This window comes from Aspergillus aculeatus (genome assembly GCF_001890905.1).
Source record: "Aspergillus aculeatus ATCC 16872 unplaced genomic scaffold ASPACscaffold_14, whole genome shotgun sequence".
Taxonomy (NCBI): domain Eukaryota; kingdom Fungi; phylum Ascomycota; class Eurotiomycetes; order Eurotiales; family Aspergillaceae; genus Aspergillus; species Aspergillus aculeatus.
Genome location: NW_017962989.1, coordinates 456326 through 481741, shown reverse-complemented (window position 1 = coordinate 481741; position 25416 = coordinate 456326). Strand labels below are relative to the sequence as shown.

The 25416-nt window shown below is 51.2% G+C and overlaps 10 protein-coding genes across 10 annotated transcripts; 6 read left to right on the top strand and 4 right to left on the bottom strand.

Annotated features, from left to right (window-relative positions):
* Nucleotides 1–2: 2 nt before the first annotated feature.
* ASPACDRAFT_46042 (Tti2 family protein) lies at nucleotides 3–2004 on the top strand (the record flags this gene model as incomplete). The annotated part of the gene is made up of 4 exons (XM_020201726.1): nucleotides 3–152; nucleotides 207–366; nucleotides 419–867; nucleotides 946–2004. 4 exons carry the CDS (start codon nucleotides 3–5, stop codon nucleotides 2002–2004), a joined length of 1818 nt encoding a protein of 605 aa, XP_020053528.1.
* Nucleotides 2005–2531: 527 nt separating this feature from the next.
* Nucleotides 2532–5618, bottom strand: ASPACDRAFT_46041 (phosphatidylinositol-3,5-bisphosphate 5-phosphatase; the record flags this gene model as incomplete). The annotated part of the gene is made up of 1 exon (XM_020201725.1): nucleotides 2532–5618. The coding sequence occupies one exon, from the start codon at nucleotides 5616–5618 to the stop codon at nucleotides 2532–2534; it is 3087 nt and encodes a 1028-aa protein (XP_020053527.1).
* Nucleotides 5619–7389: 1771 nt separating this feature from the next.
* ASPACDRAFT_124021 (uncharacterized protein) lies at nucleotides 7390–8813 on the top strand. Its single transcript, XM_020196701.1, has 5 exons — nucleotides 7390–7742; nucleotides 7826–7967; nucleotides 8026–8045; nucleotides 8108–8304; nucleotides 8427–8813. The coding sequence occupies exons 1-5, from the start codon at nucleotides 7589–7591 to the stop codon at nucleotides 8679–8681; spliced, it is 768 nt and encodes a 255-aa protein (XP_020053526.1). The 5' UTR covers nucleotides 7390–7588; the 3' UTR covers nucleotides 8682–8813.
* Nucleotides 8814–9012: 199 nt separating this feature from the next.
* On the bottom strand, nucleotides 9013–11247 carry ASPACDRAFT_33158 (putative protein kinase; the record flags this gene model as incomplete). The annotated part of the gene is made up of 1 exon (XM_020199940.1): nucleotides 9013–11247. One exon carries the CDS (start codon nucleotides 11245–11247, stop codon nucleotides 9013–9015), a length of 2235 nt encoding a protein of 744 aa, XP_020053525.1.
* Nucleotides 11248–12340: 1093 nt separating this feature from the next.
* ASPACDRAFT_80673 (NAD(P)/FAD-dependent oxidoreductase) lies at nucleotides 12341–13601 on the top strand. The gene has a single exon (XM_020205704.1). The coding sequence runs from the start codon at nucleotides 12360–12362 to the stop codon at nucleotides 13545–13547; it is 1188 nt and encodes a 395-aa protein (XP_020053524.1). The 5' UTR covers nucleotides 12341–12359; the 3' UTR covers nucleotides 13548–13601.
* A 24-nt stretch (nucleotides 13602–13625) lies between these two features.
* On the bottom strand, nucleotides 13626–14621 carry ASPACDRAFT_46037 (aminotransferase class IV; the record flags this gene model as incomplete). Its single annotated transcript, XM_020201724.1, has 1 exon — nucleotides 13626–14621. The coding sequence occupies one exon, from the start codon at nucleotides 14619–14621 to the stop codon at nucleotides 13626–13628; it is 996 nt and encodes a 331-aa protein (XP_020053523.1).
* Nucleotides 14622–15587: 966 nt separating this feature from the next.
* Nucleotides 15588–16727, top strand: ASPACDRAFT_124016 (O-methyltransferase). The gene is made up of 2 exons (XM_020196700.1): nucleotides 15588–16136; nucleotides 16188–16727. The coding sequence occupies exons 1-2, from the start codon at nucleotides 15659–15661 to the stop codon at nucleotides 16400–16402; spliced, it is 693 nt and encodes a 230-aa protein (XP_020053522.1). The 5' UTR covers nucleotides 15588–15658; the 3' UTR covers nucleotides 16403–16727.
* Nucleotides 16728–16876: 149 nt separating this feature from the next.
* ASPACDRAFT_1890431 (DNA-directed DNA polymerase delta POL3) lies at nucleotides 16877–20603 on the top strand. The gene is made up of 3 exons (XM_020198579.1): nucleotides 16877–17396; nucleotides 17449–19634; nucleotides 19685–20603. The coding sequence occupies exons 1-3, from the start codon at nucleotides 17001–17003 to the stop codon at nucleotides 20421–20423; spliced, it is 3321 nt and encodes a 1106-aa protein (XP_020053521.1). The 5' UTR covers nucleotides 16877–17000; the 3' UTR covers nucleotides 20424–20603.
* Nucleotides 20604–20932: 329 nt separating this feature from the next.
* ASPACDRAFT_62874 (transcription factor domain-containing protein) lies at nucleotides 20933–22428 on the top strand (the record flags this gene model as incomplete). The annotated part of the gene is made up of 2 exons (XM_020203834.1): nucleotides 20933–20968; nucleotides 21058–22428. 2 exons carry the CDS (start codon nucleotides 20933–20935, stop codon nucleotides 22426–22428), a joined length of 1407 nt encoding a protein of 468 aa, XP_020053520.1.
* A 332-nt stretch (nucleotides 22429–22760) lies between these two features.
* Nucleotides 22761–24149, bottom strand: ASPACDRAFT_46033 (putative aminotransferase; the record flags this gene model as incomplete). The annotated part of the gene is made up of 3 exons (XM_020201723.1): nucleotides 22761–23475; nucleotides 23537–24051; nucleotides 24117–24149. 3 exons carry the CDS (start codon nucleotides 24147–24149, stop codon nucleotides 22761–22763), a joined length of 1263 nt encoding a protein of 420 aa, XP_020053519.1.
* Between the last annotated feature and the right edge of the window lie 1267 nt (nucleotides 24150–25416).

Sequence of the window (25416 nt, the reverse complement as noted above, 5' to 3'; positions counted from 1 at the left end):
AGATGGAAGAACTCCGCGCGGCAGCATGCGAATCCCTCCCGCGAGGTGATGTTCAACTCCCAGAGGCTGCCATTGCCCGGTATACCACCACAGGAGGCTTGAATCACCTATGGCAGGATTGCTTGTCTCAAGCTCAATCCGACCCGGCCCAAGTAAGCGACCCAGCTTAGCACATACAATAGTCATTGCTGACAAATCCCCTTCAGCTTCGTGAGAACCTACTGGTGGCCCAAGCAGTTCTGCACAACTGGGCTTCTGAGACGGTGCTTGAAGCCGATGTAGAGGCGGCAGGTTACATCTATGACTGGGCAAGCAACGCTGCCCTCCCTTCGTCTATCTTCGCGGAGACAATCGAAGAGGCCAGTGGTAAGATTGGCCCGGTTCGCTTGAAAGAACACGCTGCTAACCATTCCTCCAGAACGCAAGCTTGCCGCCATTGCTGAAGAGAAGCAAAAGCTGGCGCAAGCTATCACCGTCATCTCCGGACTGAACAAAGTGCACCCAATTAGCAAAGCGGCCAACATCCCTAATATTCTCGTTGCGCTTGCTAGCTTCACTTCGGAAGCCGATCCATGGTCCACCGAAGAAGCGCACCGGATCTCAATTGACATCCTTCGGGATTTCAGCGCGACCACGCGCTCCGATGGCACTCTGTGGACGCATCTCGAGACGATCCTGAAGGAGAGGATCCGACCTCTCTTCACCAAGACGAGGAACCCAGCCATTACAGCAGAGGGCCGCAAGAACTTCCACCCTGTGCCCCTGGCCCGATTCGACCTCACCACTCTGGACCCAGAAGCAAAGCCCTGGAAGGCGTTTGCCGTTTACTCGACCACAGTCTTTAGCTGGGCACTCGCTCAATATGACGTTTGTCTCCCTTGACACCTGAAATTGAAGCCAAAACCAAAAACCAAAATTACTAACCCCTAAACTGTTCACTCAAAGTCCACATCAATCACCCAGCTAGAACGACAATTCTCGCAACTCATCCCGCCAATCCTCGCGCTCATCGACGACGAGACCCTGACCCCCAAGATCCGCGGCTGCACCCTCCTCAGAGAACTCCTACAACCCATCCGCTCCGCCCAATCGGACATCCTGCGGCGCACGAACCTCAGCTCCGTCTTTGAGGACGCCCTCCGGCCATGCCTACTCTCCCTGCCGACCATAACCCCAGAAGACGACTCCCTTCGCCTGTTGAGCACCGCCTACCCGGCCCTGCACGCGCTCCTCGAAACCAGCTACGCCACCGGCAGCAGCAGCACCACCAGCAGCACCAGCAAACCCGCATTCACCGTGGCGCTGACTAGAACCCTCCGCGACAATCTAATCACCTCCTTCCACCACATCAGCTCCACGAACCCGATCACCTCCCCCTCGGCTTCCTCCGCACTGACCTCCTTCCCCCACCCAAGGCTCTCCACGCTCCTCCTCGCTGAGATCCAGCGAACGACCACCGCCCTCGGCGTCGAATCCACAAAATACCTGCAGGAGATCATCCCCCTGATCTACAGCACCCTCACCAACCCGTTCGGGACCGCCCACTCGCCCCTCCTCTTCGCGGCGTTGGGTGTCGCCCGCGCCGTGATCCTGAACGCCCACCCGCGCGTCTGGCGCTGGCGGACTGAGATCCTGGGTGGGGTTTGCCCATGCTGGTTGAATGTCGTCGATGAGGAGCGAGAGATCCGCGCCGCCGCCGCCGCCGGGGGGTCGACCACCAGGAAGCTGAACAATTCCCGGAGTCATGCTCCCGAGAATGATGGCCGGTTGAGGATTCTGGGGAGGCTGAAGAACGAGCTGCAGGGCGTCGTCGCTCTGCTGCGGTTGGCAATGGAAAAGCCTCTGCGGCCGGACACGCCGGAGCAGGAGACCCTCGCGGCTGGTGATTTCGGCAAGGAATTGGAGGAGCTCGTTGCGGCGGAGGAAGAGCTGCGTGGGCTGCTCTTCGCGGAAGTGGATCCGTCACATGGGAGGTATTTTGGGCAGGCGGAGGAAGAGGAATAAATTCAGTCAAATGACTTTTCGTCATATCGAATCATCCTGTTCGGCTATCAGTATGAGCGAGACGCTTTGTTGTTTGCTTATGATAACAAAATGAAAATCCCGGGATCAGGAGCTACGTTATTTCAAGTATCGCCAACGAAATTGAGCTGTTGAGGTACAAAGTTTCAAACTTTGTCGATCTTGATACGTTTAATTCTTGAGAAAAAAGTCTTGAGGAAAAAGAGTCACAATAGGTACTAGGTAATTACAACGCTATCTGAAACTCTAGTTTTTCCTCAAGGCCAATGGCACAAATAAATCACAACGGGAAAAAAATTAACAGGATATGATGGCACGAGAAAACATCAGGAAGTGGGCACGCATGCGGCAAAGGGGGTATCATGTCATGACAAGGGCATTTCGTGGAACAACACATGTCGTGGAAGATTTGAACAAAGCGGGACGAAAATCAATCAATCAATCAGAAAACAAAAATGCTTTCCCATAAAACATGCTTCCATCCCCCGTAGAGACGATGAACACCAATTTCAAGCATCGACGCGCTGCTTGAAAAGACTTTTGCCCCGCAGCCACTGCCGGTAGCGCTTGTATCGCTTTTTATCGTAGTCCTCCGCGACGACGGTCAGCCCGGTCTCGGGAACGTTGAGGTATTCGACGTAGTCCGCTAGGTTCTCGAGCGCGTTGGCCTCGAGGGTAGCTTCCTCGACGTTGCATTTGTTGGCATACTCGATGTAGTCGATGTTGGCTTCGTTTTCGCGGATCGAGGTCGCGGTCAGTTCGTTCTCCGAGGTGACTACGAGGGGCACTTTCAGGGGATGGTTGATGTAGCGTTCGTATTCTTCGGCTTCCGCGGCGGTGACGGTGGGGTTTAGGGAGTCGTGCACGAGCTGGCCCAGGGTCCATTGAGCGATTTGCGCTTTGCTGGGCGCGGCGCCGGGCTCCAGGGAGGACTGAAGGGAAGCGGTGGTGTGTGTAGGCGTTCCGAAAGACGTGTATGTGGGTTGTTTCATGATTCCTGCGGCCGGAAGCTGTTTGTCCGCGGAAAGGGGTTGGTTCAACCAACGCCGGTTGGATTGCGAGGTTGTGGAGTTGGAACGACCGATTGCCGTCTTGTCAGGTTCCTGAATTTTGACTGTTCGGTGGGTCTGACGTTCACGGTTCACCGGTTCATGTGGAATTCTGGGCACAAACGGGCTTATGTCGTAGGGAGCACCGGATCCAGGGCGGAAAGGCAGATACCGGAGGGTGGAGTTCATCTTGTAGGAAAACACCTTGGAGAATGATGACACTGCTAGCGGGCGATAGTACTCGAGCCAATAGTCGTCATAGTGCGACAACGGTTCCTTGAGCGGCTTAGGAGGGGGCGGCAATTCAAACTTCTTCAGGTTGTCCGGATTGTACCAATTGATATAGTGAGGACGCTTTTTGTTTGACCATGACCTTGGATTGGCATGATGCAAGTAATAGTCGGTGGACAGGTCCCACAACATTGGCTGTCCCTGGGAGAAGATGTAATTGCCAAGGAAGAGATTATATGCTTCCTGACGTTGAGCATCAAGGAAGGAATTGTTGTAGTAACGCTTGAAACTCTCGACCATGTCTCGTGAGTGACTGCTCCACTGATTAATCTTGCGGTAGGTTGCCATGGTGTTGACCAGATGAGAGCCTCCGTATTGAATAGCGATGGTGTCACCGTGATCGTGCCACATATCAGTGAACAGATTGACAGCGTCCGAATCGTACTCCACTGTTGTTCCGTCGATGATTCCCAAAGCGTGGAGCTGATGGCCCAGCGCGCGTTTTCCGATCACAAACTGAGCGGCATTCGTACGATCAAGGCAATCGATACAGTTGGTCCTCGCTATTCCGTTCTGCAGTTGAAGCCCAGACTCCGCATCGACACCATTCTGGAAGAAGCCGGTCTTTGGGATAATGTCCCCGGCAATATCCTCGAGTGTCCCGATAACATCTTGATCGCGACTTTTCGCAGCGCGACTCATGTCCCAAGGTTGATAAATGATCTTCTTATCCTCAGGAAGGAACTGATTGAGATACTGAATGGCATTGGTGTATTCCTTGAGAAGTTTCGACTCGCGTGGGGTCCGTTCTCGAGCTTTGATCAGGTTCAATGCGTAGACTGGAGCACCGTATCTTTCAAACAGATTGTCGAAATGCAAAGCCGCAGCAGAGTAGAACGGGTCGACCAAATTCAGCTCAATGTCTGGCTTGGGGGAAACACCGGAGTTCTCCTGAGTCCAATAGAGCGGGATACTGCCACGATGCTGGACGTATGATGTATAGAGCGGATTAGCGTAGAGCAGCGGACCGGGCGCATGGAACGACGTAGCCGCCATATCAGAGACAATTTGCTCCGTTTCGACGTCATTGGCCACATATCCCAAGTCATTCGCTCCTCTTTTCAGAAAACGAGCGCCAGCAAAGAACCGAGAACGACGGGCAATAATGGTTATGTACACAATCCGCCCGTAGATTGAAAGTTTGGCCTGTTCGACATAGCCATGGATGATCGGAAGACACCACTCCCAAGGGTTGCGTAACTTGGTAAGAGCCGGGGTGAGAAGATGGTGATTCCAGATAAACATGGGATTGTAATCCTGCTGGGATGTCTTGGGCTGTCCCGCATGATTAGCTTTGCGCTCCCGGCAGATATTGCGCTGCAGAGTATGGGTAATGTCGTAAGAGTAACTGAAGTAGAACGACCGGGTCAAGTCAAGGTTATTCAGGATCGCAATGTACCTTGCCTCCTCAGGATTCTTCTCCGGTCGCAGGCGAGATGAGCTGGACGTCGTCAACGAGATCAACTCAGTTCCATCAATCTGATAGACGTAGTGACCACCGAGCATGGCAACCTGACTTCTCTTCGTCACTAGGAGCATGTAATAAGCATCCGTGAAGCGAATGAATCCCAGCATAGCCCAGGCGCTGCATTTAAGCTTTAGTCCGCCCGAGCTCTTATTGCCGTCGTCGATGGTATCCAACAACTGGCTCATCTCCCGCTTGCTGTACACGATGTCATCCTCGGAGATGATCAGCTCGCCCGACTCAGAGGTCCGATCGATCTTCAGGATCCGGAAGCGGGTGTCCGACAAGTCCATGCCGACCATGTAGAAGCGGGTGGCTGTCTCGTACAGCGAGAATTTGTGCATGCGGTTGATCCCCTCTTCGCCGCCCGTGTCGAAGAACGCAGATCGCTGCTTTTGTGCCGACGTGGGTGTCGAGTCCCGCTCGAAGGAGGTTGCAACCTGCGGCTCTTCATCTTCAGCTTCCTCGACCTCCTCGCTCATAGGGGCCGTGGGAGCTGATGGGGCGCTGAAGGGCAGCGAGGGGAACGGTGAGGCCGCGCGGGGGGACTTCCGATCGTCTTCCAAGTCGAGAAGGCTCCGCAACGCTGATTCGGGCTGGTCGCCAGCCAGCTTGCTGCTCGAGCCAGAGGTAAAGGAGGTGTCTGCATAAGGAAAATTGAAGTCAATCGGAGAGTCTGGAGAGCTGCTACCATCCCGAGATGCTCTGGAAGAACGGCCGCCATCAAGATGACCAACACTGCGATCTTCGGCCGCATCGCGGGGGATGGAAATCCCATCAAGGCTCTCCATGATGACAGCTGAAGTTCATGGAAGCCTGTTCCAGAAAATCAGAGGCGTGCAATCTCAAGAGGCCATGACAGTCCTTCCAAAAGCCACGACCATCCAGTGGCTGAGGTTTTGGCGGTCGAGGTGATTTTAGCTGGCTTGTGTTTGGGGCAACATACCGGTAACTTTGGTATTGAGATTACCCATCGCTGCCGGTGGTGACGTCACTCACTGCTTCCTGCTGGAGCACGTGATGCTGTATGATGGCATGTGATCTCATATATGGGTTGATGGCAGAGAGGAGTTCTTTTCCTGAACACACAATTCCAGTGTCTGGAACAAAATCAGAACCAGGTCGACATCTAACATGAACCGCTCTACCTGTGTTACTCTTGTCACTGCTTCTTTGGTGTTTATGGGGCAAAGGAGACTTAGATTTTTGCTCAGTTATTGGCACTCCGTTTGAATGGAGACCCTTAATCTGCCAATCAAAGTAGCTCCATCAACAAGTCTTTGTCTACAAAGACCAGGCAGTTGTAGTAGGCTCTATGAGGCTCTATGTTACTCTCGCAGCTGGCTATGGCTACAAGTGAAATCAGGCTATTCCTATCTTCATTGCTGCCTGCCTTCTCTTCTCCATGACTTTGACTTCTCATTTCTGCACAGGACAGTCAAGCACGATTACTTGCCTGCATATCTTCTAGTGTATAAAGTTACGAACGAGACAAGCCAGAGAGTTCAAACTCGAGGACCGGAAGTAAGGAAATCGAATTTTTCATTACTATCAGTGGAGATGGATAAAGCGTGCCATGCTTCAAGAGTACCCAAACAAATGCAAGCCTGCGTGATGCGGCAGTTGTTCCCCCTACTTACTAAAAACATCGCTTCAACAACACCTTTTGCGGCTTGAGTATAGGAATAGAACTTGCTCTCTGCTCTGCGCAAGCTCGATTAGCAAGCTGACCGACTGAGTGTAGGCCCGCGAAGCCCATGGCGATGCGGCTTCGGGACAGGCGTCTACAAACGGCCAAGAACATCCCTAAAATTTCATCTGTTGTAAGTACTCACACCTCTGGACGTTCAATTGTCACGAAAAGTAGCCATGGTGCGTAGGAAACAACCTTTCAGATCTGGAAGATCATTCTGATATTTTCCGAGTAAATCGGATCGCGCGGTGACCTCCTGTAGCGTACCGAATCATCCAACCAGCTCGAATCCTCTTGCAACGAAGCCCAAGAGCTCTCAACTGAAATATAGTCTGCTTTTCCAGCCACAACGAATATTGATCTTCTGCCCGCCTGTTCCAACAGGCACCATGTATATGTTCTCCCCTGGCTGTCCGCCGTGTCTCCGTGTTGCTCCAGTGTCCGTTGTTATATTCTGCAGTGCCAGTTGCTTCTCTGTCGCAGCCAGGGTGAAATGAAGAGATATCGAACAATTCTCATTCCGAAATCCTTGTATTCCGAAGCACCAGAAGACCAAGTGATGAGTAGTTGGTCCCCTATCTCGTAATCGCCCAAAGGATTTGAACTTATTGAATTATTGAGCGTTAAACATCCCAAGCTTTTCATGAACTAAAGTGAACTTACCCGGTGACAATGCCGTGGGATCGACACTCCGCAACAAATACTTTCCCATCTATAAGCACGAAGTAATGCAGGGAGAGCTCCTCCGCATCTCGCCCACCCGCCCCAAGCCCGCTCTTACCCCAAATTCCCCAACTCGGCACCCGAGCGGGGAAAGCAACTCCCCCGGGACCCAACAAAGTAATTCTCCCCGCGCCCTACGGCCGGCCATTCTACTATCCCACTGCACACAACCTACACTTCAAAAGCACGCAACGCAACACAAAATAACAGAACAAGGCAGCTTCGATGCCAGCTTGATGGTATAAATAAGCTCCCCTGGGGACATGGCTCTGTCACCCCGGGTTCTCAATTGTCTTCTTCCATAGCTTGCTCAACCAACCCCAAACCAACCAACCACCGACCGCCATGACGGAAGCGATCACTCACATCGTCCTCTTCAAGTACAAACCCTCCATAACATGGAGCGAGTTCGAAGAGCACTTTGCCGTCTTCCTCGCGCTGAAGGACAAGTGCAAGTCGCCGGAGACCGGGCGGCCTTACATGAAGAGTATGAAAGCAGGTGCGTGGTGTTTTTGTTGGCCAATGTCCAGACGTCTGCGGCGGGGAAATGCTAAAACTATAGTTTGCGAAAAACCTTTCAAGGCAAGAATCGCAGCTGGGAACCGTTCAGCAAAGGCATGACACATGGGTTCGTCCTGGAGTTCGAGAATCAGGCCGATCTCGACTACTATCTGACCGAGGATCCGGTGCATTTGGAGTTTTCGAGGAAGGCGGCGCCTTTGATGTATGTTTTGGGCATGTCGACATGCTTTGGATACGGCGTGACTGACGAATGTCTGCAGAGAAGATTCAGTCGTTATCGGTAAGCCCGGCAACCAACCCCAATAAATTTCGCCAATGTATCTAACCTGGCCAAATGCAAAGACATCCGAGACGGCATCCTCTTCGGGCCCCCAGCGAAGAAACCCATCATCGGAGCCGGCACGTTCCACGGGAGCTGCCACTGCGGTGACTGCTCCTGGACGGCCGAGATAACCGAGCCGGAACACATCCTCTGCCACTGCGAGACGTGTCGTAAACTCGGCGGTGGGCCTTATTCCATGAATCAGATCATCCACAAGGTGTGTTACCGTTACTTATCACTCCGCAGCACACCCGCGCGCAAAGGCATACTACTATACGCAATGGCGCAAGTGGGAAACAAAGCTAATCTCCAGGACGACGGGGATGATGGTGACGACAGGATCAACTGCGAATCCTTTCCGGAAAGCCCAGCACGTATACCTACACCGGAGCCTCCGGGAACCCCGTCCACTGTTACTTCTGCCCCAACTGCACCTCCCACATCTACCATCATCAGGCCGTCATGGGAGACCGGATCATCATCCGAACCATCTTGCTCGACAACGGCGCGCGTATGCCCCCCGCCGGGGAGATCTTCGCGGAAGGGAAGTTGGCGTGGGTTGATGCGCTTCGGGCGGAGCTTGAGAAGCGATAACGCTGGGTTGAACAGCTGATTATTCAATTCATTTTATATTTGTCTTGTTTGGTGAGCATACTTGTTTTACATGTGCGTGTAACTGTGGTTAGATGTTCGATAGGAACAGAATATAGAAATCTGAGATTTTGCTGTCATTAGGTGTACATATTCGAAGAAGTTGATATGTGGTTATATGACATGGAGATTATAGTAGAATAGTTAATAGTAGATGCTATTTAAGGAGAATGTTCAACGCTATGCGCTAAATGCAGGGTCTACTTACTCTAAACCAATCGATAGACCTGTGCGTATGCCGTCGGGTCGAATGCAGCATATGTGACATACCACATCAAAATGAGTCCGGGTGCACAGTGGCAAGGATCTCTCGCAGGCACTTCTGGATGACCTCACACCGCCAGCGTTGACGAGGGTTGGGATCCAGCATACCTCCAATGCAGCTCGCCAAGGTTTCAGCCACCGTATTTCCATTCTTCAACTTCACATCGCCCATGTGAACCTTGTCCATGAAGTCTCTGGGAAGGCATGCTCCGTTGATGGATGCGGTCGGCGGCTTCTTGTACGGGCCCCTGGTCAAAGCATCCAGCACAAGATGACGCTCCATCTTCGTGTTCAAAGGATAAAGCAGCTCGAAAAGAATGATGCCCAAGGAATAAACGTCAAGCGACCAGTCGCAGACATATCGCATGGGCTGCTCCATCCCTACCCCCTGGGCGTATTGGTGGACATACCCGCTTGAGATCATCCCGCTCGAGTCGAGAGGTGGACGATAGAATTCTGTACCAACGATGTGGTGAATTTTCGAGCCGTTCTCTGAGGACTGAGGCGAGCCGTCAGATGAAGGATCGTTCAGATGCGAGATGTCAGCCACGAGGCCGAAGTCGCCGATGCGAGGCTGGCAGTAATGAAGTCCCGGCCCGCCGTCAGATTGACAAGGATGACAACAAGTGTGAGTGTGGTGTTTCTCCGGACAAGAGAGGAAAATGTTGGCCGGTTTGAGATCGCGGTGAATGATGTCCTTTGAATGCAGGTAAAGCACACCGGAAAGAATGTCCACCATCAGTTGCAAGGAGGGAACCAAGTGAAAGCAGTGGCGACGCCGTGGCTTACCCAAGTCATCTGCATGTGTGCTGGGTCGAGGGTTAAGATATGCGTGGAGAGATATCGGATGCATGGACATCTGGATATGCAAGATCACCGCAGGAATTTCAAAACCCCTTCCACGGGTGCGTTGAAGTTGCATGCTCGAAGGGTTGTGACTGAGGCCGTCTGTGAAGATATCTTCATCCGCGCTGCCAAGCGAGCTAGACTGGTCCTGAGAGATATTGTTGGAGATCGAGGGGCCGGCCGAGATGTCGTCGTCTTCGTCGTCCGTGCTCTCTCCAGAGGTGAACTTCGATGTAGAAGTAAGCGGCGGTTGGCCGGAAGCCGAAGTTTCAGACTCCTCAAAGACGATCGCCAGTTTTTTGTTCTGGCTCTCCGCCGTCGACATCTGCGGCGCCATAGAATGGCGTGACAGGTTCTGTTGTGTGGAATCCGAGTCAGTATCAGTCGACGCCTTGAACAGGGAAAGATCGAGTTTACGAAGACCAAGGTATTCAAGGGGTTTTACCTTCTCTGCCCAAGCGCCATAATACCGGACGATATTGGCATGGTCGAGTTTGGCAAGTGTCCGGATCTCTTTCAGGATTTCTCCCAAATGGTGCTTGTTTCCGCCTTCTAGTTGCGCGAATCGTCGCCGACTGACAGGTATCTTCTTGATCGCATAGTCGTGTTCATCCACATGGTTTTTGACGTGGTAGACCTCCCCAAAGGCGCCCCGACCTAGAACACTGATCTCCGTGAACTGTAACGCGTAACGCGACATCTCTTCATCACACGAGTTAGTGATATCGTCGAAAAGGGATGAGCGGGATTCCGTACCCAAAAACGGAGCCAGATGCGGGCTGAATAGGTGGTCGATGTCGGGCTCCTGCAGTGAACCAAGAGAATTGGCATTTTGTCGGAGTTGCGCGTAGTCCGAACGACCTTTATGGAGTGTCAATTCACTAGAGGTCTTCGGCAAAGGGGCCCGGTCCCCAACAGAGGCTGATCTAGGTTGACGATCGTGCAAGTCGAGGCGGTTAAAGGAACGGCTAGCAATCAAGTCCAGCGTATCTCGATAGAGCTGTCTTGTGGGCCTTAAGGCTTCCTTCTCTGCACCTTCGTTCACAATTCCATGCTGGGAGAGGACTTCCGACTGATGAGTGTACATATCATGCCCGAGAGCTATAGCCTCGGGAGAATCCCGCGTGTACTGCCCGTGGGAGCCTGGCTGCGCGTTAAGTAAGTCCGCGGCTCGGCTGAGACAATAGAACTCGAGAAGAGCAGCGGTCATCATCTTTCCATGACCATCAAAATCAGTGCTGTCTCCTACTGACGTAGGCGACAAAACACCCTTCTTCTTCGGCTGATGCCGCTGCTTAGAGCGGACCTCAGGACGAGGGCCCGAGACATGAAGCTCCTGGACCTCCTCATCTGAACTGGACGACGATGAGATCTCCGAGGGTTTTCTAAACATCGACATGATGACAGAAATTCAACAAAAGACGGGAAATAGCCGCTCCGATGCCACACTAAATCAAGGTGGAATGGATATAGTTGGCCAACCAGTGGCCAGTTGACTGAACGATAAGTTTAACAAGTATAAACAAAACGACTGCCGTGACTATCCTGTGTCCGGTTAGCAAGAATGCTATGAGAAGCGGAGAAGCAGGTTCCTCACTCAGTAGCAAAACTGGATTTATATAGGCTCTGAGAGAGAGCACCCTAATTATACAGATTTCTTTAAGCTGCGCGCAGCTGCGAAAAATCCCACAATATGGCTTTGAACGCAATTGGAGAATACCGCCTATGATCAATCAGAAGGATGGCTCCGCTCTGCCCTTTCGTGAGATCATGAAAGGTTCCATCAGATTCCAAAGAGAAATGCCATTGAGAAAAGCGCCAACCGAGGAGGTTGCATTCAACCCCCAAGTGTGTAATACACGATACACGAGGAGATGAACTGCTGAAAGTGACACAGAACGATATGAACACAATGGTCACAAAGATTGTATGACGATAGAAGCGGAATTGCAATTGTATGCAGGATCCATCCAGGTTGGGTTGGCGCGAAGTGGGGTGGGGTTCGAGGGCGAGAGAGCGAGAGAATTGTCAAGTGCATTGAGTCACTCGTCAGTAGTCACAGACTCCTTGGAGGGGCGCCGGCATCCCGCGTTCTCTGCCTCAGGCAATCACGTCTCTCCATTGCCACTCATCATCCCCTGGCCGACCTCGGCCGCAACAACAACTCTTCCAAGTTTCACACCGCGCCCTTCAATGTAGCTGGAGATAGGCTAGTGCTTTGTAGCTCCGAGTATAGACCGGAAATGGTATCGTACCACATCTCACCGGTGCAAAGCGGCTTTGAAGACGGATAAATGTGGGGGTGGATTGGGCAAGAAGCCTGCTAGCACTGGTCACTTTAGCACAGTGGGGGTAGACAACTATACGAGACCGACTGATCTAGGACAGATGCGCCGAGACACACGCGCGGCGAGCTTGGCTGGCTTGGCTCTGCTGGATCATATATAGGCTACAAGCCACTGCCCCTAGGGATGATCTCTGGAGACACAGCACAACTCAATTTTGACCAAGATGCAAGCCTCACACACCACAGACATCGCCGTTATCGGCGCTGGTATCGTGGGTTCGGCCCTGGGATACTTCCTATCTTCCTCCGGAGACGTCGGCAAAAAGATCGTGTTGATTGATCGTTCTTTCGCACCCTTGAAGGGTTCCACCGGCCATGCACCTGGATTTGTTGGCCAGTACAACGAATCGGAGGTCCTGACCCGTCTGGCTCAGGATACGGTCCATGAGTACAGAAAGATCCCCGGTGGATTTGACGTGGTCGGGGGCCTCGAGCTGGCGACTAGCCCTGCAGGAGCGGAGCGTCTGAAACAGCGACATGACTCGGCCAAAAGAGCTGGTCTCCAAGCTGAGCTCCTCTCATCCGAACAAGCAACCAACATGGCCCCTGCCTTGATCAAGGGAGAGTACACCGCCGCGTTGCACTTTGCTGGCGATGGTGCTGCCAACGCCATCAGAATCACTACCTTCTTCCAAGATGAGGCACGGGCGAGGGGCGTGCAACTCCTTCAAGCGGATGCCACGAAGGTTCAACAAGCCAACGGCCAGGTGGAGGGTGTGATGACTACGGCTGGATTCGTCCAGGCAAAGACGGTCATCATCGCGACTGGCATCTGGGCTCCAGAGCTCTGCAGCTTCCAGACTCCCATTCCTATTGTCCCTGTCGCGCATCCCTATATGTACGGGAGGTACCATGAGTTGAGCGAACACAAAGCCCCTTGGGTCAGATGGCCTGAGCACCACGTCTATGCCCGTGATCACGGTACCTTCTATGGGCTAGGCTCCTACGACCACCCGCCACATGCGCAGCAGCCGACCGAGACGGCCATCGGAGACTGGATTGAAGATTTCAGCGCAACATTGGATACCGCTATGAAATTCATCCCGGAGTCGACAAATCTGGAGATTAGGGAGAAGTTCAACGGTATTTTCTCGATGACGCCAGACAACATGCCACTCGTGGGAGCTGTTGCTGAGGTGGCTGGGCTGTACATGGCTGCAGCTGTTTGGGTGACTCATGCAGCTGGGTCGGCCAGATTCTTGACAAAACTGATGAAGGGAGAGGCTGTTGATAATACCTTGAAGGAAGCTTTGGATCCCAACAGATTCCAGGGACGCGAGATGAAGGAGTTGACACAGGAGTCTTTGGATGGGTACAACCATATCTATAAGACCGTTGCAAGCTCGGAATGAGCCCCGATGTATGATAATGATTTTAGCGCCTATCACCAACAATGATACTTTCTCCCAGTCGCAAATATCCGTACGTGTTCAGAGCTTCGCACGGTTGTCCGAGGAACCTTTGTACTGAATAGCAAAGCTATAAGCTGGGTCATAATGCATGTCCCAATACTTATCCCATATCATTCTTGTCAGCGGCCCAACCTTCCCATCACCAACCCTCCGCCCGTCCAAGGTTGTGATGGGCATGATACCTCCAGCAGTTGTGCACATGAAGATCTCATCAGCCTGATAAGCCAGCTCAATTGGTGTCGGCTCCAAGCGAACCGGAACTCCCGCCCCATGCGCAATTTCCATAACACTCTTACGCGTGACCCCATGCAGCACCCCTCGATCAGGAGTATAGAGCACCCCCTCCTTAACCAGAACGATATTATACCCTGATCCCTCGGTAAGATGCGCATCCCCGTCCGTCAAGAACGGATATGTCGCCCCTCGATCCGCCGCCTCCAGCGCCCCACGAATCAAATCCCCCCATTGCAGATTCTTGACTGTCGGATCAATTGCTCCAGGTGGGACACGTCGTACTGTGCGTGCGACAATCGCATGCCCGCCCTTCCGCTGCACCTCTGGCTCCATCACCCAGACATACGGCTTGATGAACACATACAGATTATTTGTGAGGCTGAGGGGGTCTTTGCTACCCCTGATGCCTTGCAGACCGCGCGTGACAATAAGCTCGACATATGCGTCGCGAAGGTCGCTGCGGATCACCATATCTTTAAGGATGCGCTTGATTTCGTCTCGTTGGATAGGCAGCCTCATGCGTAGTTTCGCACAGCTGAGCTCTAACCGCGAAAGATGGTCGTCCAGGCGGAAGAAGCGCCCGTCCCAGACGACGGGGACGTCGTAGGTCAAGTCGCCGTGGATGAAGCCTTTGTCGAGCAAGGGAATGCGAGCTTCATGGAGCGGAATGAGGGTGCCTTCAATCCAGGCGATGCCTTGAATGAAAGGGTTGCTGGTAATGGCTTCGAAAGCGGCTTTGCGGGCAGAGTAGCCGGCGAATATCTTATCCATGGTGGCCATAATGGTGGATACGAGGAGAAGGACTGTATGATTGCCTGAATGTCGTTGATTTCGATCTGGATGCACTGATAGTGTGTTGACGAGTCTCGAAAGGAGGGGAAAGGATGTGAGGGGAACGCAAGACTTATAAGAATTGCATATCAATGCAGATGCCATGCTTATCTCTCGCTCCTCACTCGCTGAGCTCCTCACAGTGACTAACACAGCACGTGGGCGGCATTCATTCCCTGAAGTCAAATAAAAGTCTTGTCAAACTGGCTGGGATGGGCTTGTCAGCCCATGGATAGAATGATGTATAATAGTCTGTTGTGAAGCGCAGCTTGCTCTGCTTGCATTTTGAGCACTGGATATCTACAGAGGCTGGTATGTGGGTCGTTGTACCTAGAAAGACACGGAAAAAATCAAGATATGTTCTTTCATAGAGTTAAAGGTGCATACAAACCTGTTAAGAGCGTGGGGAGCCAAGTGATGTCCCCATGGTGTCAAGCCGCGAAGGTTAAATTGGGCCACTCCAGACTCTGCTGCAACCCGCCCACCAACCGCGCGATGGCTTTCAAAGGGCGTCCAATAGTCAGATTATATGCTGTCATCAATTGCTCCGCTGCATTTCCACTACGCCAGCTCTAGCCTGTTTTGGTATTGACACGATGTAGCTCAGAGGAGCCAAATTGACTCTGGCGAAGGTAAGTCTGGGGTGAAGTGCTCTGATTGAGCGGATGAAAGCTGGCAGGGCCTCGCCATTTCCCCGACAGTAGGTATACTACCTAACTTCTCGAGTAAGCTCACATCGGATGTGCCCTTTCCGTCGAAGCGGCTTGCATATCGCACGGACTCAGTTACTAGGAAAAATGGGCTATTGCTAGCTATATGACTCACAACTTTGTTGTTGCGGACGTGTTTGTGCAGAAGGATAGAGGGCAGCCATGAGCTATTAATTCCTGCAAGCAAGGCTATAAACATGGGAGAGAGGTATAAAAAAGGCCCTGAGCACCCCCGATGCTTCGATCAACATAACCCTTGTTACTTCAATGCTAATCATGGCTTCCCAAGCGAGCAATCACCCACTCAAGCATGTCTGCCCACACATACTGTCACTGCTTTCCAAGCTGCACAATCATTCAGCCGCACAGGAAGCCCACATGACTTGGGATGACTTCGAACCTGAAAGTGTCGATCAGATAATGCGAGACAAGTTCGTTGCTATCGAACAAGATAAAGCCTACTTTCTCTACCAAATGGGTCTTGCAACCGGCGCTAAGACTATTGTCGAGGCTGGTACATCCTACGGTGTGAGCACCATCTATCTCGCCCTGGCCGTTGCATCCAATGTCGAAGTTACGGGTGGCCCAGGAAGAGTCATCGCAACGGAGCATGAGCCCGAAAAAGCCAAGAAGGCTCGAGAGCATTGGAATGCGTGCGGTAACTCTGTCAGCGAAATCATCGAGCTGCGAGAGGGTGATATCAAGGAGACTTTGAAACACGACTTGGGAACGGTAGACATGCTATTGTTGGATAGTGAGTGATATGAGACCCTGAGACAGTCTAGGCTTGTGCTGATAGTGACAGTCTGGGGCCCGATGCTGCTTCCAGTCTTGAAATTGGTCCAGCCGGCACTGAGACCGGGTGCTGTCATCATTACCGACAACACGATTAGTGCTGCAGAACATTGCAAAGAACTCCTTGACTACATGCGTGCGCCTGGAAGTGGTTTTCGGAATTTCACACTCCCGTTCAACAATGGACTCGAGATGAGCGTATATCAGCCGCAAGGATCACAGTGACGGTATGGGAAGAATAAATTGTTGGATAGGCAGCTAGCAGTGGTGTGCTAAGAGAACAAAGCGTCAATCGAGTCGTCCTGGCCGTGTAGGAGCTGTGTATGAAGCTGTCCTTTAATAAAAGCCTCGTTAGCAACGAACAGCGACCCCTACAAGAAGGTGGCCAAAGACGAATTGTAGTGTAGAAGCACAAAAGGCGCTGTGTCATTCCATATAATCAAGATGAGTCCATTCCTACAGCCGAACTTGCTATTTATCGAAGCTACTCCGTGTAAGCAATATGATCGCTGCTGAGTCAATTCTTGGGAGGGCCTCGGTTTCGACATGTAAGTTAGCCATGGCGGCAACGAAGCCGGAGATAATGCGGAGTCGATCTTCATTCCCCCAGGCATATCATCACGTGATACTCACACTCTACGCGTAGCGGGTGTCACGTCACGGCGCGAACGGGACACGAACTTTCATTAATCGGAGCGCAATTGGTTTCCCGCGACACCAGCATTGCCGCCCCAAATCTCCCAACCAACAAGCATTTCAATCTTACTTTACGCTTCAGTCAAGCACATCTGTATTCTCCTCTCGTGATATATGAGCAGTCACAATGCCTGAAGCCGTCACCATGCCCCAGAAGCGGGTTCTGGGCGAGGCAACAAACAATCCTCGCAGCAGCGGTCTAAAGTCACCAACTGCGCTGAAGAAACGCAAGCTTGAAAATGGGCCATCTTTCAGAAGCAGTCATGGCACCCAGGCCCAGCGAAAGGTTCCCGGCTCTAGTCAGCCACAGAAGAGCCAGTTCGAGGAGGAAGTTCTCGAGAAGCTGACTCAGGACATGAATGGGTTGAAGCAAAACAATTCAGAAAAGGATCAGCAGTGGGAGCGACCGCCGCTCGGTGAGTTCGATGCTTCGAAGGATAGTATTTGTTTCCAACAGATCGATGCGGAGGAGGGTGCAATCCACGGAGGAAAGACCGCGGTTCGCCTTTTTGGTGTCACAGAGGTATGGTCGCGCAGCTGTCCTTCTCTATGGTGTTTGCTTATATCTCTAATAGGCCGGTCAATCCGTTCTGCTCCATGTCACTGGTTTCCAACATTATTTATACATCGCGGCACCTGTCAACTTCACAAAAGATGATTGCGAGCCCTACCGAGCGTTTCTCGAAAGTCGGATCGGACAGTTTCAACCCACAATTCAGTCGGTACAGATAACGATGAGGGAAAATATTTATGGCTTTCAAGGTAACCAAAAGAGTTACTACCTCAAGATTACTGTTACGGAGCCGAAGCACATCAGCAGGTTGCGGGGAGCCTTGGAGAGCGGAGGTGCGCAGAGTCTCAACTACAAGGGACTCTGGAATAACTCTGATGGCGGTATCCTTACATTCGACAACATCCAATACCTCCTCCGGTTTATGATTGATGTAGACATTTCGGGCATGTCATGGGTTGAGGCAAAGGCCGGAAAGTATCGGCTGTTTGGTCCTCGTGAGAAGATGTCGAACTGTCAGATTGAAGCGAGTATAGATTATCGCGATCTGATCTCACATCATCCAACCGGCGAGTGGGCTAAGATGGCACCCCTTCGCATTCTGTCTTTCGATATTGAGTGCGCCGGTCGTAAGGGAATCTTTCCGGAACCGAATCAGGACCCCGTCATCCAGATTGCAAATGTTGTTACTCGTTACGGAGAGTCGAAGCCTTTCATTCGCAATGTCTTCGTCTTGGATACATGCAGTCTTATCGTCAACACTCAGGTTTTGGAGTTCCAGGATGAGTCCAAGATGCTCATGGCCTGGCGCGACTTTGTGGAGAAAGTGGATCCAGACGTCATTATTGGATATAACATAGCCAACTTCGACTTTCCATATCTTCTGGACCGTGCCAAACATTTGAAGTGTACTGGTTTCCCATATTGGACTCGACTCAATGGGGTGGCGTCTCAAGCCAAGGAAACAAATTTTTCCAGCAAACAAATGGGCAACCGTGACACGAAATCGACAAACACCAATGGCAGAATCCAGTTAGATCTTCTCCAGCTGGTACAGAGAGATCATCACCTGCGAAGTTATACACTGAACTCCGTTTCCTACGAGTTCCTGGGAGAACAAAAGGAAGATGTGCATCACACGATGATCACCGAGCTATATAACGGCACGCCGGATTCCAGGCGACGCTTAGCGGTTTACTGTTTGAAGGATGCCTACTTGCCACAGAGACTGATGGACAAGCTAATGTGTTTGGTCAATTATACTGAAATGGCAAGAGTCACAGGTGTTCCTTTCAACTTTTTGTTGTCACGAGGTCAACAAGTCAAGTTCATCAGTCAGCTCTTCCGGAAGGCGTTGGAGCAACAGCTTGTCATCCCAAATATGAAATCCACAGATGAGCAGGATTATGAGGGTGCGACTGTCATTGAGCCTGTCAGAGGCTACTATGGTGTACCAATCGCTACTCTCGATTTCGCATCGCTATACCCTTCTATTATTCAAGCGCACAACCTTTGCTACACCACACTACTAAACAAGAGCAGCGTAGAGCGGCTCAAACTCAAAAAGGATGAAGACTATATCGTGACACCAAATGGAGATATGTTCGCTACAGCCAGCGTTCGCAAAGGTCTTCTATCGCAAATTCTTGAGGAGTTGTTGACAGCTAGAAAGCGGGCAAAGAAGGAACTTGCTGTAGAGACTGATCCGTTCAAGAAGGCAGTATTGAACGGAAGACAACTTGCTTTGAAGATCAGTGCCAACAGTGTTTACGGTCTTACGGGTGCAACTGTCGGAAAGTTGCCATGCTTGGCTATCGCCAGTAGCACGACTAGTTATGGACGTCAGATGATCGAGAAAACGAAGCAGGAAGTTGAAGCCAGATACACCATTGCAAATGGTTATTCCCATGATGCCAAGGTCATTTACGGAGACACTGACTCTGTTATGGTCAAATTCGGTGTGGATTCTCTGGAAGAAGCAATGAAGCTTGGACAAGAGGCATCTGAGTATGTCTCTGCGAAGTTCTTGAAGCCCATCAAGCTTGAATTCGAAAAGGTCTATTTCCCCTACCTCCTTATCAACAAGAAGCGGTATGCCGGTCTGTATTGGACGAACCCCAAGAAATACGACAAGATGGACACCAAGGGTATTGAGACCGTCCGCCGTGACAATTGCCTGTTGGTGCAAAATGTCATCGAGACAGTTTTGCACAAAATCCTGATTGACAGAGACATTGATGGCGCTCAAGAGTAAGAATTCGTTCCTCCTGTTACAATTCTTTTGCTAATCTCCCGCGCAGCTATGTCAAGGACACTATCTCGGATCTTCTGCAAAACAAAATCGATATGTCTAAATTGGTGATTACGAAAGCCCTTTCCAAGGATGCATATACAGCAAAGCAGGCACACGTGGAGCTTGCGGAGCGCATGAGGAAGCGTGATGCAGGTTCTGCACCTACGCTTGGAGATCGTGTCGCATACGTCATTGTGAAGGGTGCTGGTGGCTCGAAGAACTACGAGCGATCTGAGGACCCCATCTATGTCTTGGAGAACAACATCCCCATCGACACCAAGTACTACCTTGACAATCAGCTCGCCAACCCCCTCGGCCGTATTTTCGAGCCCATTCTTGGAGAGAAGAAGGCCAGTCAGCTTCTGACTGGCGAACACACCCGAGCCATTTCTGTCGCGGCACCGACTATGGGAGGGTTGATGAAGTTTGCGAAGAAGACCCAAACCTGTTTGGGCTGCAAGAAACCCCTGTCAGGGAAAGAAGAAATGGCTGGTGCAGTGTGTGAGTACTGTCGTCCTCGCCTGGGTGAACTCTACACCAGATCTCTGAATAAAGTCTCGGATCTGGAGGTCCGCTTTGGGCGTCTGTGGACGCAATGTCAGCGGTGCCAAGGCAGTTTGCACTGTGAGGTCATCTGCTCGTCTCGCGACTGTCCTATTTTCTATATGCGTATGAAGGCGAAGAAGGATGTTGAAGACTCGCAAAAAGAGCTGGCTCGATTCGATTTTGATGCTGGTGCATGGTGATTTATGATATCTGGGTTTGATATTTGTTACAGGGTTTGTATATCTACTTGATCGCTTGTTTGGACCTGGGAGCAACCGGCGTATTGGAAAATGACTCGAAGTCATGATAGTCTTTAGATAGCATCACAGCCGTGTACGGCCATTTTCCTTAGAGAATGAATAATCCTTCTTGTATTCCTTAGACACAATATGTGCTCAAGCAGATTGGCATGGGCTGAGATTCCAAGTTCAAGCTATTAAGAACTATAACTGACTTACTATAAAGGACGGTTGAGACGGCGGTTGGCTGGATCGGATAAATGTCCATAAATGGTTTAGTGCCTAGATCTTTCTTTCCATCTAGCGTGCTTTGTCATCCACTGCTCCGTCTTTCGTTTTCAGGACATCGAAGACGAAGTATATCGATTTAAGGCTTCTTGCTAGCCTTTTACTCAAGAGTTCAACTGTTCCGTGCTTTGAACTATAGCCTTGTGGCTGTATAGTTTACTGCACATGCCTCTGATTGCACGATGACAGCATGCAAGCCCCTCAGCGGCGACGAGACGGTTGCACTGAGTGCAGGAGGAAGAAAGTCAAAGTAGTCTCATCCTAATCAATGAAAGCCTGGAAAGCCCTAACTAACGATTGTCTACAGTGCGACTTGCAGAAGCCTGTATGCACACGATGCCAGCGTTATCCCAAGGGTTGTGTATACAATCTAAGTGTCGTTGGCCAGGGAGTGAAGCCTCGCCCGGCGAAACAGCAGCTCAGTGCATCTCGCATAGGAGTTGCAATTGATAGACAGGACCAATTGAATATCATCCAGAGCCTAGAGGCATTGGCCAACCAACCATCACTTCATCTCTCGCCAGCCCTGTCATCCGAGCAATCCAGATTCTTCATGCACATCTTCGCCACGGAGACAGCACCCAGGCTGTTCCCTGCAGCGCCCGATCTGTTTCTACAGCGAATGATCAGTGCTTCTATGCAGACACCTCATCTTTTGTATGCGCTACTAGCCGCAGCCTGCAGTCATCACAGCCGGTTGGTGCAGGATACAAGCCCGTCGTCCAAGATAGCGTGTCTGAAATTCACGAACCTTGCCATCTCCAGCCTGCGGTTGACGATCAGCGAGTCAAGCCAGAGTTTACCTACTGAGACAGTCGCGACAGCAATGGCATTGTGCACAAATGACGTCTGTAACGGTAACATGCACGTTTGGCGGACACATCTCGGCGGAGTCAGGCAGCTGCTGCATGCTTTCTTGGCGCAGGAGAAATCTCGCTGGGTACAGGATTCGTATATCCACTCGCTAGTCAAATGGTTCACGACGCTGAATCTGATAGCGAGCCTGTCGGGGCAGAGCCATATAGGAATTACCTCCGAGGCCGCAAAGGAGCCTTTGAATGAGCTTCTTGGTCAGAGTTCCGGATACATCGATGATGTCTGCGGTTATTCGCTGGAATTAGTCCCTTGTTTGACTCAATTATTCCACCTCATTCATCAACAACGTATGACTGCGAGTACGTCAGACGATATGCTACAAGATGCGATGACCCTGCAGCAAAGCCAGCTTCTCGAGAACGAACTCTCCCTACTACTTGATAGTACTGTCTCCGACACAACCATGAAAAGCAAAGGAGAACTTGCTTTAGAGTTACAACATACCCATCGCGCCTTTGTTCACGCCGCTCTACTGCACCTACACCGTCGTGTTCAAAAATTGCCGATCAGCCACCCGCAAGTCAGAGCCGACGTCGCAGGTATCATTTGTGCCGTCCAAGACATCCGCCCATTCTCGGCGGCGAATATCCTCATTCTCTGGCCTGTCTTCAGTGCTGGTTGTGAAACAGATATGCCTAGCGAGCGCTGCATTATTCAGGGAAGGATGGCCAACATGCAGAGTCTCGGAATGGGGAATTTCACGAGAGCTCGAGAGCTGTTGAACCTTTTCTGGGCATCGAGGACGACTTTGCAATGGGATGCGTTTTTCGCACAGCTTGGGCTGGAGTTGGTCCTGTTCTAAGTGGACTACTTGCCCGGAACGAGAGGCATGTTGATATTTTGGGTAGTGAATATCGCTTTCCTCGTGCCTCATGACCGAAAGGTATTACATTGCACAGCAAGGCCTTCACCTGCTCACGTACATACAATCCAAGCAATGCTTGCTATCACATACAGCATGTGTACGATCTCGCCATTTACCTACAACTACACCAATCACGCTCAGCCAAAAGACCCGTATCAAATCGACACCTAGTAAAATCTCAACCCATTTCTGTCTATATTCAATGATCTATCTCGGTCCTATCCGGAACACGATCTTGCTATATCACATCCAATTCCCAGGCCAGAACCTCAAACAACTGGCAATTGCTCATATTCCTCCCGCATAAACACTCTCCAAGCCGACAACCCACGCTCCAACACCTCCCGTTCAGGTACATAGCCGACGCGCACATAGCCCTTAAAATCGACACTCTCGCCAAAGCATCTACCCCCAGGCACCAACATAACGCCTGTTGTCTCCATCAGTCGCTCACAAAGCACCACTTCGTCAACGGGCCTTCCCTGCCGATCCACAAACTTGACAAACGCCGTCGTGCCCGCCTGCGGCCTTACCCATTGTACCGCCCAACTGAACTCCTTCAGAAACGTCTCAAGGATATCCAAGTTCGTTCTCGCAAGCTCCATGTTCCTGGACAAGAGATTTTCTACACACGGAGTACTCAACGCGCGCGTCGCAATCTCGTCATCAACCTGACTCACAGAGATAAGGGTATAATCACGACTCGAGGCGCATGCCTCGATGATATTTTGATTCCGGGACGCAATCCACCCGATCCGCAAACCCGCCAGACTAAAAGCCTTGCTCATCGACCCCGTGGAGACAAGATTCTCATAGTCGAATTCCAAGATCGAGGGCGGAGAGGTCTCTCCCTGAGGCAGGGAGTGGAATAGCGGGCGATAGACCTCATCACAATGGACGATAAGGTTATGTTCCCGGGCGATCTCGACGACACTGCGCAGGAATTCGCGGTGAAGGACCGCGCCCGTCGGATTTTGGGGGTTACTTCGTCAGACCGTTAACAACACACCTTCCTTCCCTGTCACATGGAGAGGGGAGAACTCACTTGAGGATAATAACCTTCGTGTTGGGACGGATCAACCCCCGCAGCTCCTGCAAATCCAGAGCCCACCCATTCTCGGCTGACGAGCGCCACAGGCTCACCTCGGCCCCGAGCGACTCAGGCACCGAGTACAACTGCTGGTACGTCGGGTAGTGGCAGATAACATGGTCACCCGGCCCGACCTGTGTGTACAGGGCCAGAAAATTGGCATGGATGGCGCCGGTGGTTACAAGCACCTGCTCCGCGGTGATGCCTGCGGGAGATGCGCTCTGCTGCTGCTGCTGCTGCTCGTTCCCTTGCAAGGCGACGCTGGATCCCTGATAGAGCTTCGCAATATTGGCTCGCAGCCCGGCAGATCCACGGATGGCGCCGTACGTCTGCTTGCGGGAGAGATCGATGAGTGGTGGGACGTCCGACGACGATGCACCGGAAAATTGGAGGATGTCGTTCAACGAGATGGAGGCGCAGCATGTCTCTGCGAGGTTGTGCTGGGCATCGTTTTCGTAGAGGTCCATCCACTGTTGGCCATGTATTGCGATCGTTAGTATGGCATCCGACGGTCCGAGGGCTAAAGAAGTCATACCCGTTCGACGCTGAATTCTGCGAGTTTCACCATGGTAGCTGGGCTTGGAGATATTGTTCGATCAGGTAAGAGTGAGTTGCGGATTAGTTGATGATTGGAATTCTGAGATGTGTGGAGATGTTGCTTTATATAAGTTTTTTACAGTCGATGTCCAGGCTCCGTGGGCAGTCATGCTTCGGATGGTTGGGGTGCTGTTGGAAGAGGTGATTGGTTGAATCGCCTACACTGCCGGATCGGGTTAGTTCGTCTGTGGTTCCCGAACTTATCTTCGTTATCGATAAGGCGCGCCGCGGGCCTGTTGTTAAGGCGCGCCCAGAAGGCAAGTGGATCTCTGTAGCACAGCAGTAAAGTTGCCAACTTTTCTACAAAATCGAGTCATTAGACGAATCTGAAACCTTGACTTGCTAGAGCACACTCCAGTGAAGAATCAACTTACGCAGGGCTCCAATCTAGAAGTATCTAGGCAGCTCTGGCCACTATATCAGTCTTATAACAACAGACAGATGGGCCTATATCTTGCACAGTAAGTAAATATATATCCTTACTTTTTCCTTCATAAAGTGAGTTTTTACAATCGTTGAGTGTCTGATCCTATCACTTACCAACAAGAATATCGGTGAAAATCATGTCAAGGCCAGTGAGAAAGATAAATTGTTAATTGGAAGTCTTCTTCTCTGCTCTATATGAACCTCAGTGAATCTACCATCTCTACACCTGTCCCCGCTCCACATCAACAAATTCTGTACATACAGCGGAATAGAGCATTCCGGCGCCCAAAGCGAATAATAACAAGTTCACAAAACATCACCATGACAAAAAGTAATGTAGAGGCTACATAAAACCGCAGTAAATTCAAAGTTATCTAGCAAGCAAGTTTACCACAAAATCCCGAGGAAAGTTTCCAAGTGTAAGCCTGATTATGGAGAATATTAGACCCCCGGGAACGCATATCCATCTGCTAGATGATCCTTATGTTTGTGCTTAATCGAAAAATGCGTCTAATATCCACAGCAAAATATTCCCTGCGAAACCAGAGTCAAACCCGCAAGTCTGAACGGTGTTTGTGTGTAAACCCAGAGCGCTAATTCTAGAACCATTTCTTTGTACATTGATTAGCTGAGAAAACACAGAAAATCATTGTAGAAGTAGAGAGAAAGAACTTACTTACTGTTGATGTTCAAATTCCCAGAAATGTGGATGTGGATGTAGACGGCTGCATCAATCGCGACACCAAGATGTAGATGCAGAGAAGCACAGCACAGCGCAGCATAGTAATCATCATCAGTTGCGTATTCCAGCT

Bases quoted from the DNA above. Each gene is read 5' to 3' on its own strand.
- ASPACDRAFT_1890431 (XM_020198579.1), top strand. From the start codon at position 17,001: ATGCCTGAAGCCGTCACCATGCCCCAGAAGCGGGTTCTGGGCGAGGCA. The intron at 17,397-17,448 runs GTATGGTCGCGC...TATCTCTAATAG, and splicing joins GCCTTTTTGGTGTCACAGAG to GCCGGTCAATCCGTTCTGCT. The intron at 19,635-19,684 runs GTAAGAATTCGT...TCTCCCGCGCAG, and splicing joins GACATTGATGGCGCTCAAGA to CTATGTCAAGGACACTATCT.
- ASPACDRAFT_124021 (XM_020196701.1), top strand. From the start codon at position 7,589: ATGACGGAAGCGATCACTCACATCGTCCTCTTCAAGTACAAACCCTCC. The intron at 7,968-8,025 runs GTATGTTTTGGG...GAATGTCTGCAG, and splicing joins AGGAAGGCGGCGCCTTTGAT to AGAAGATTCAGTCGTTATCG. The intron at 8,305-8,426 runs GTGTGTTACCGT...TGGTGACGACAG, and splicing joins TGAATCAGATCATCCACAAG to GATCAACTGCGAATCCTTTC.
- ASPACDRAFT_124016 (XM_020196700.1), top strand. From the start codon at position 15,659: ATGGCTTCCCAAGCGAGCAATCACCCACTCAAGCATGTCTGCCCACAC. The intron at 16,137-16,187 runs GTGAGTGATATG...TGATAGTGACAG, and splicing joins AGACATGCTATTGTTGGATA to TCTGGGGCCCGATGCTGCTT.
- ASPACDRAFT_80673 (XM_020205704.1), top strand. From the start codon at position 12,360: ATGCAAGCCTCACACACCACAGACATCGCCGTTATCGGCGCTGGTATC.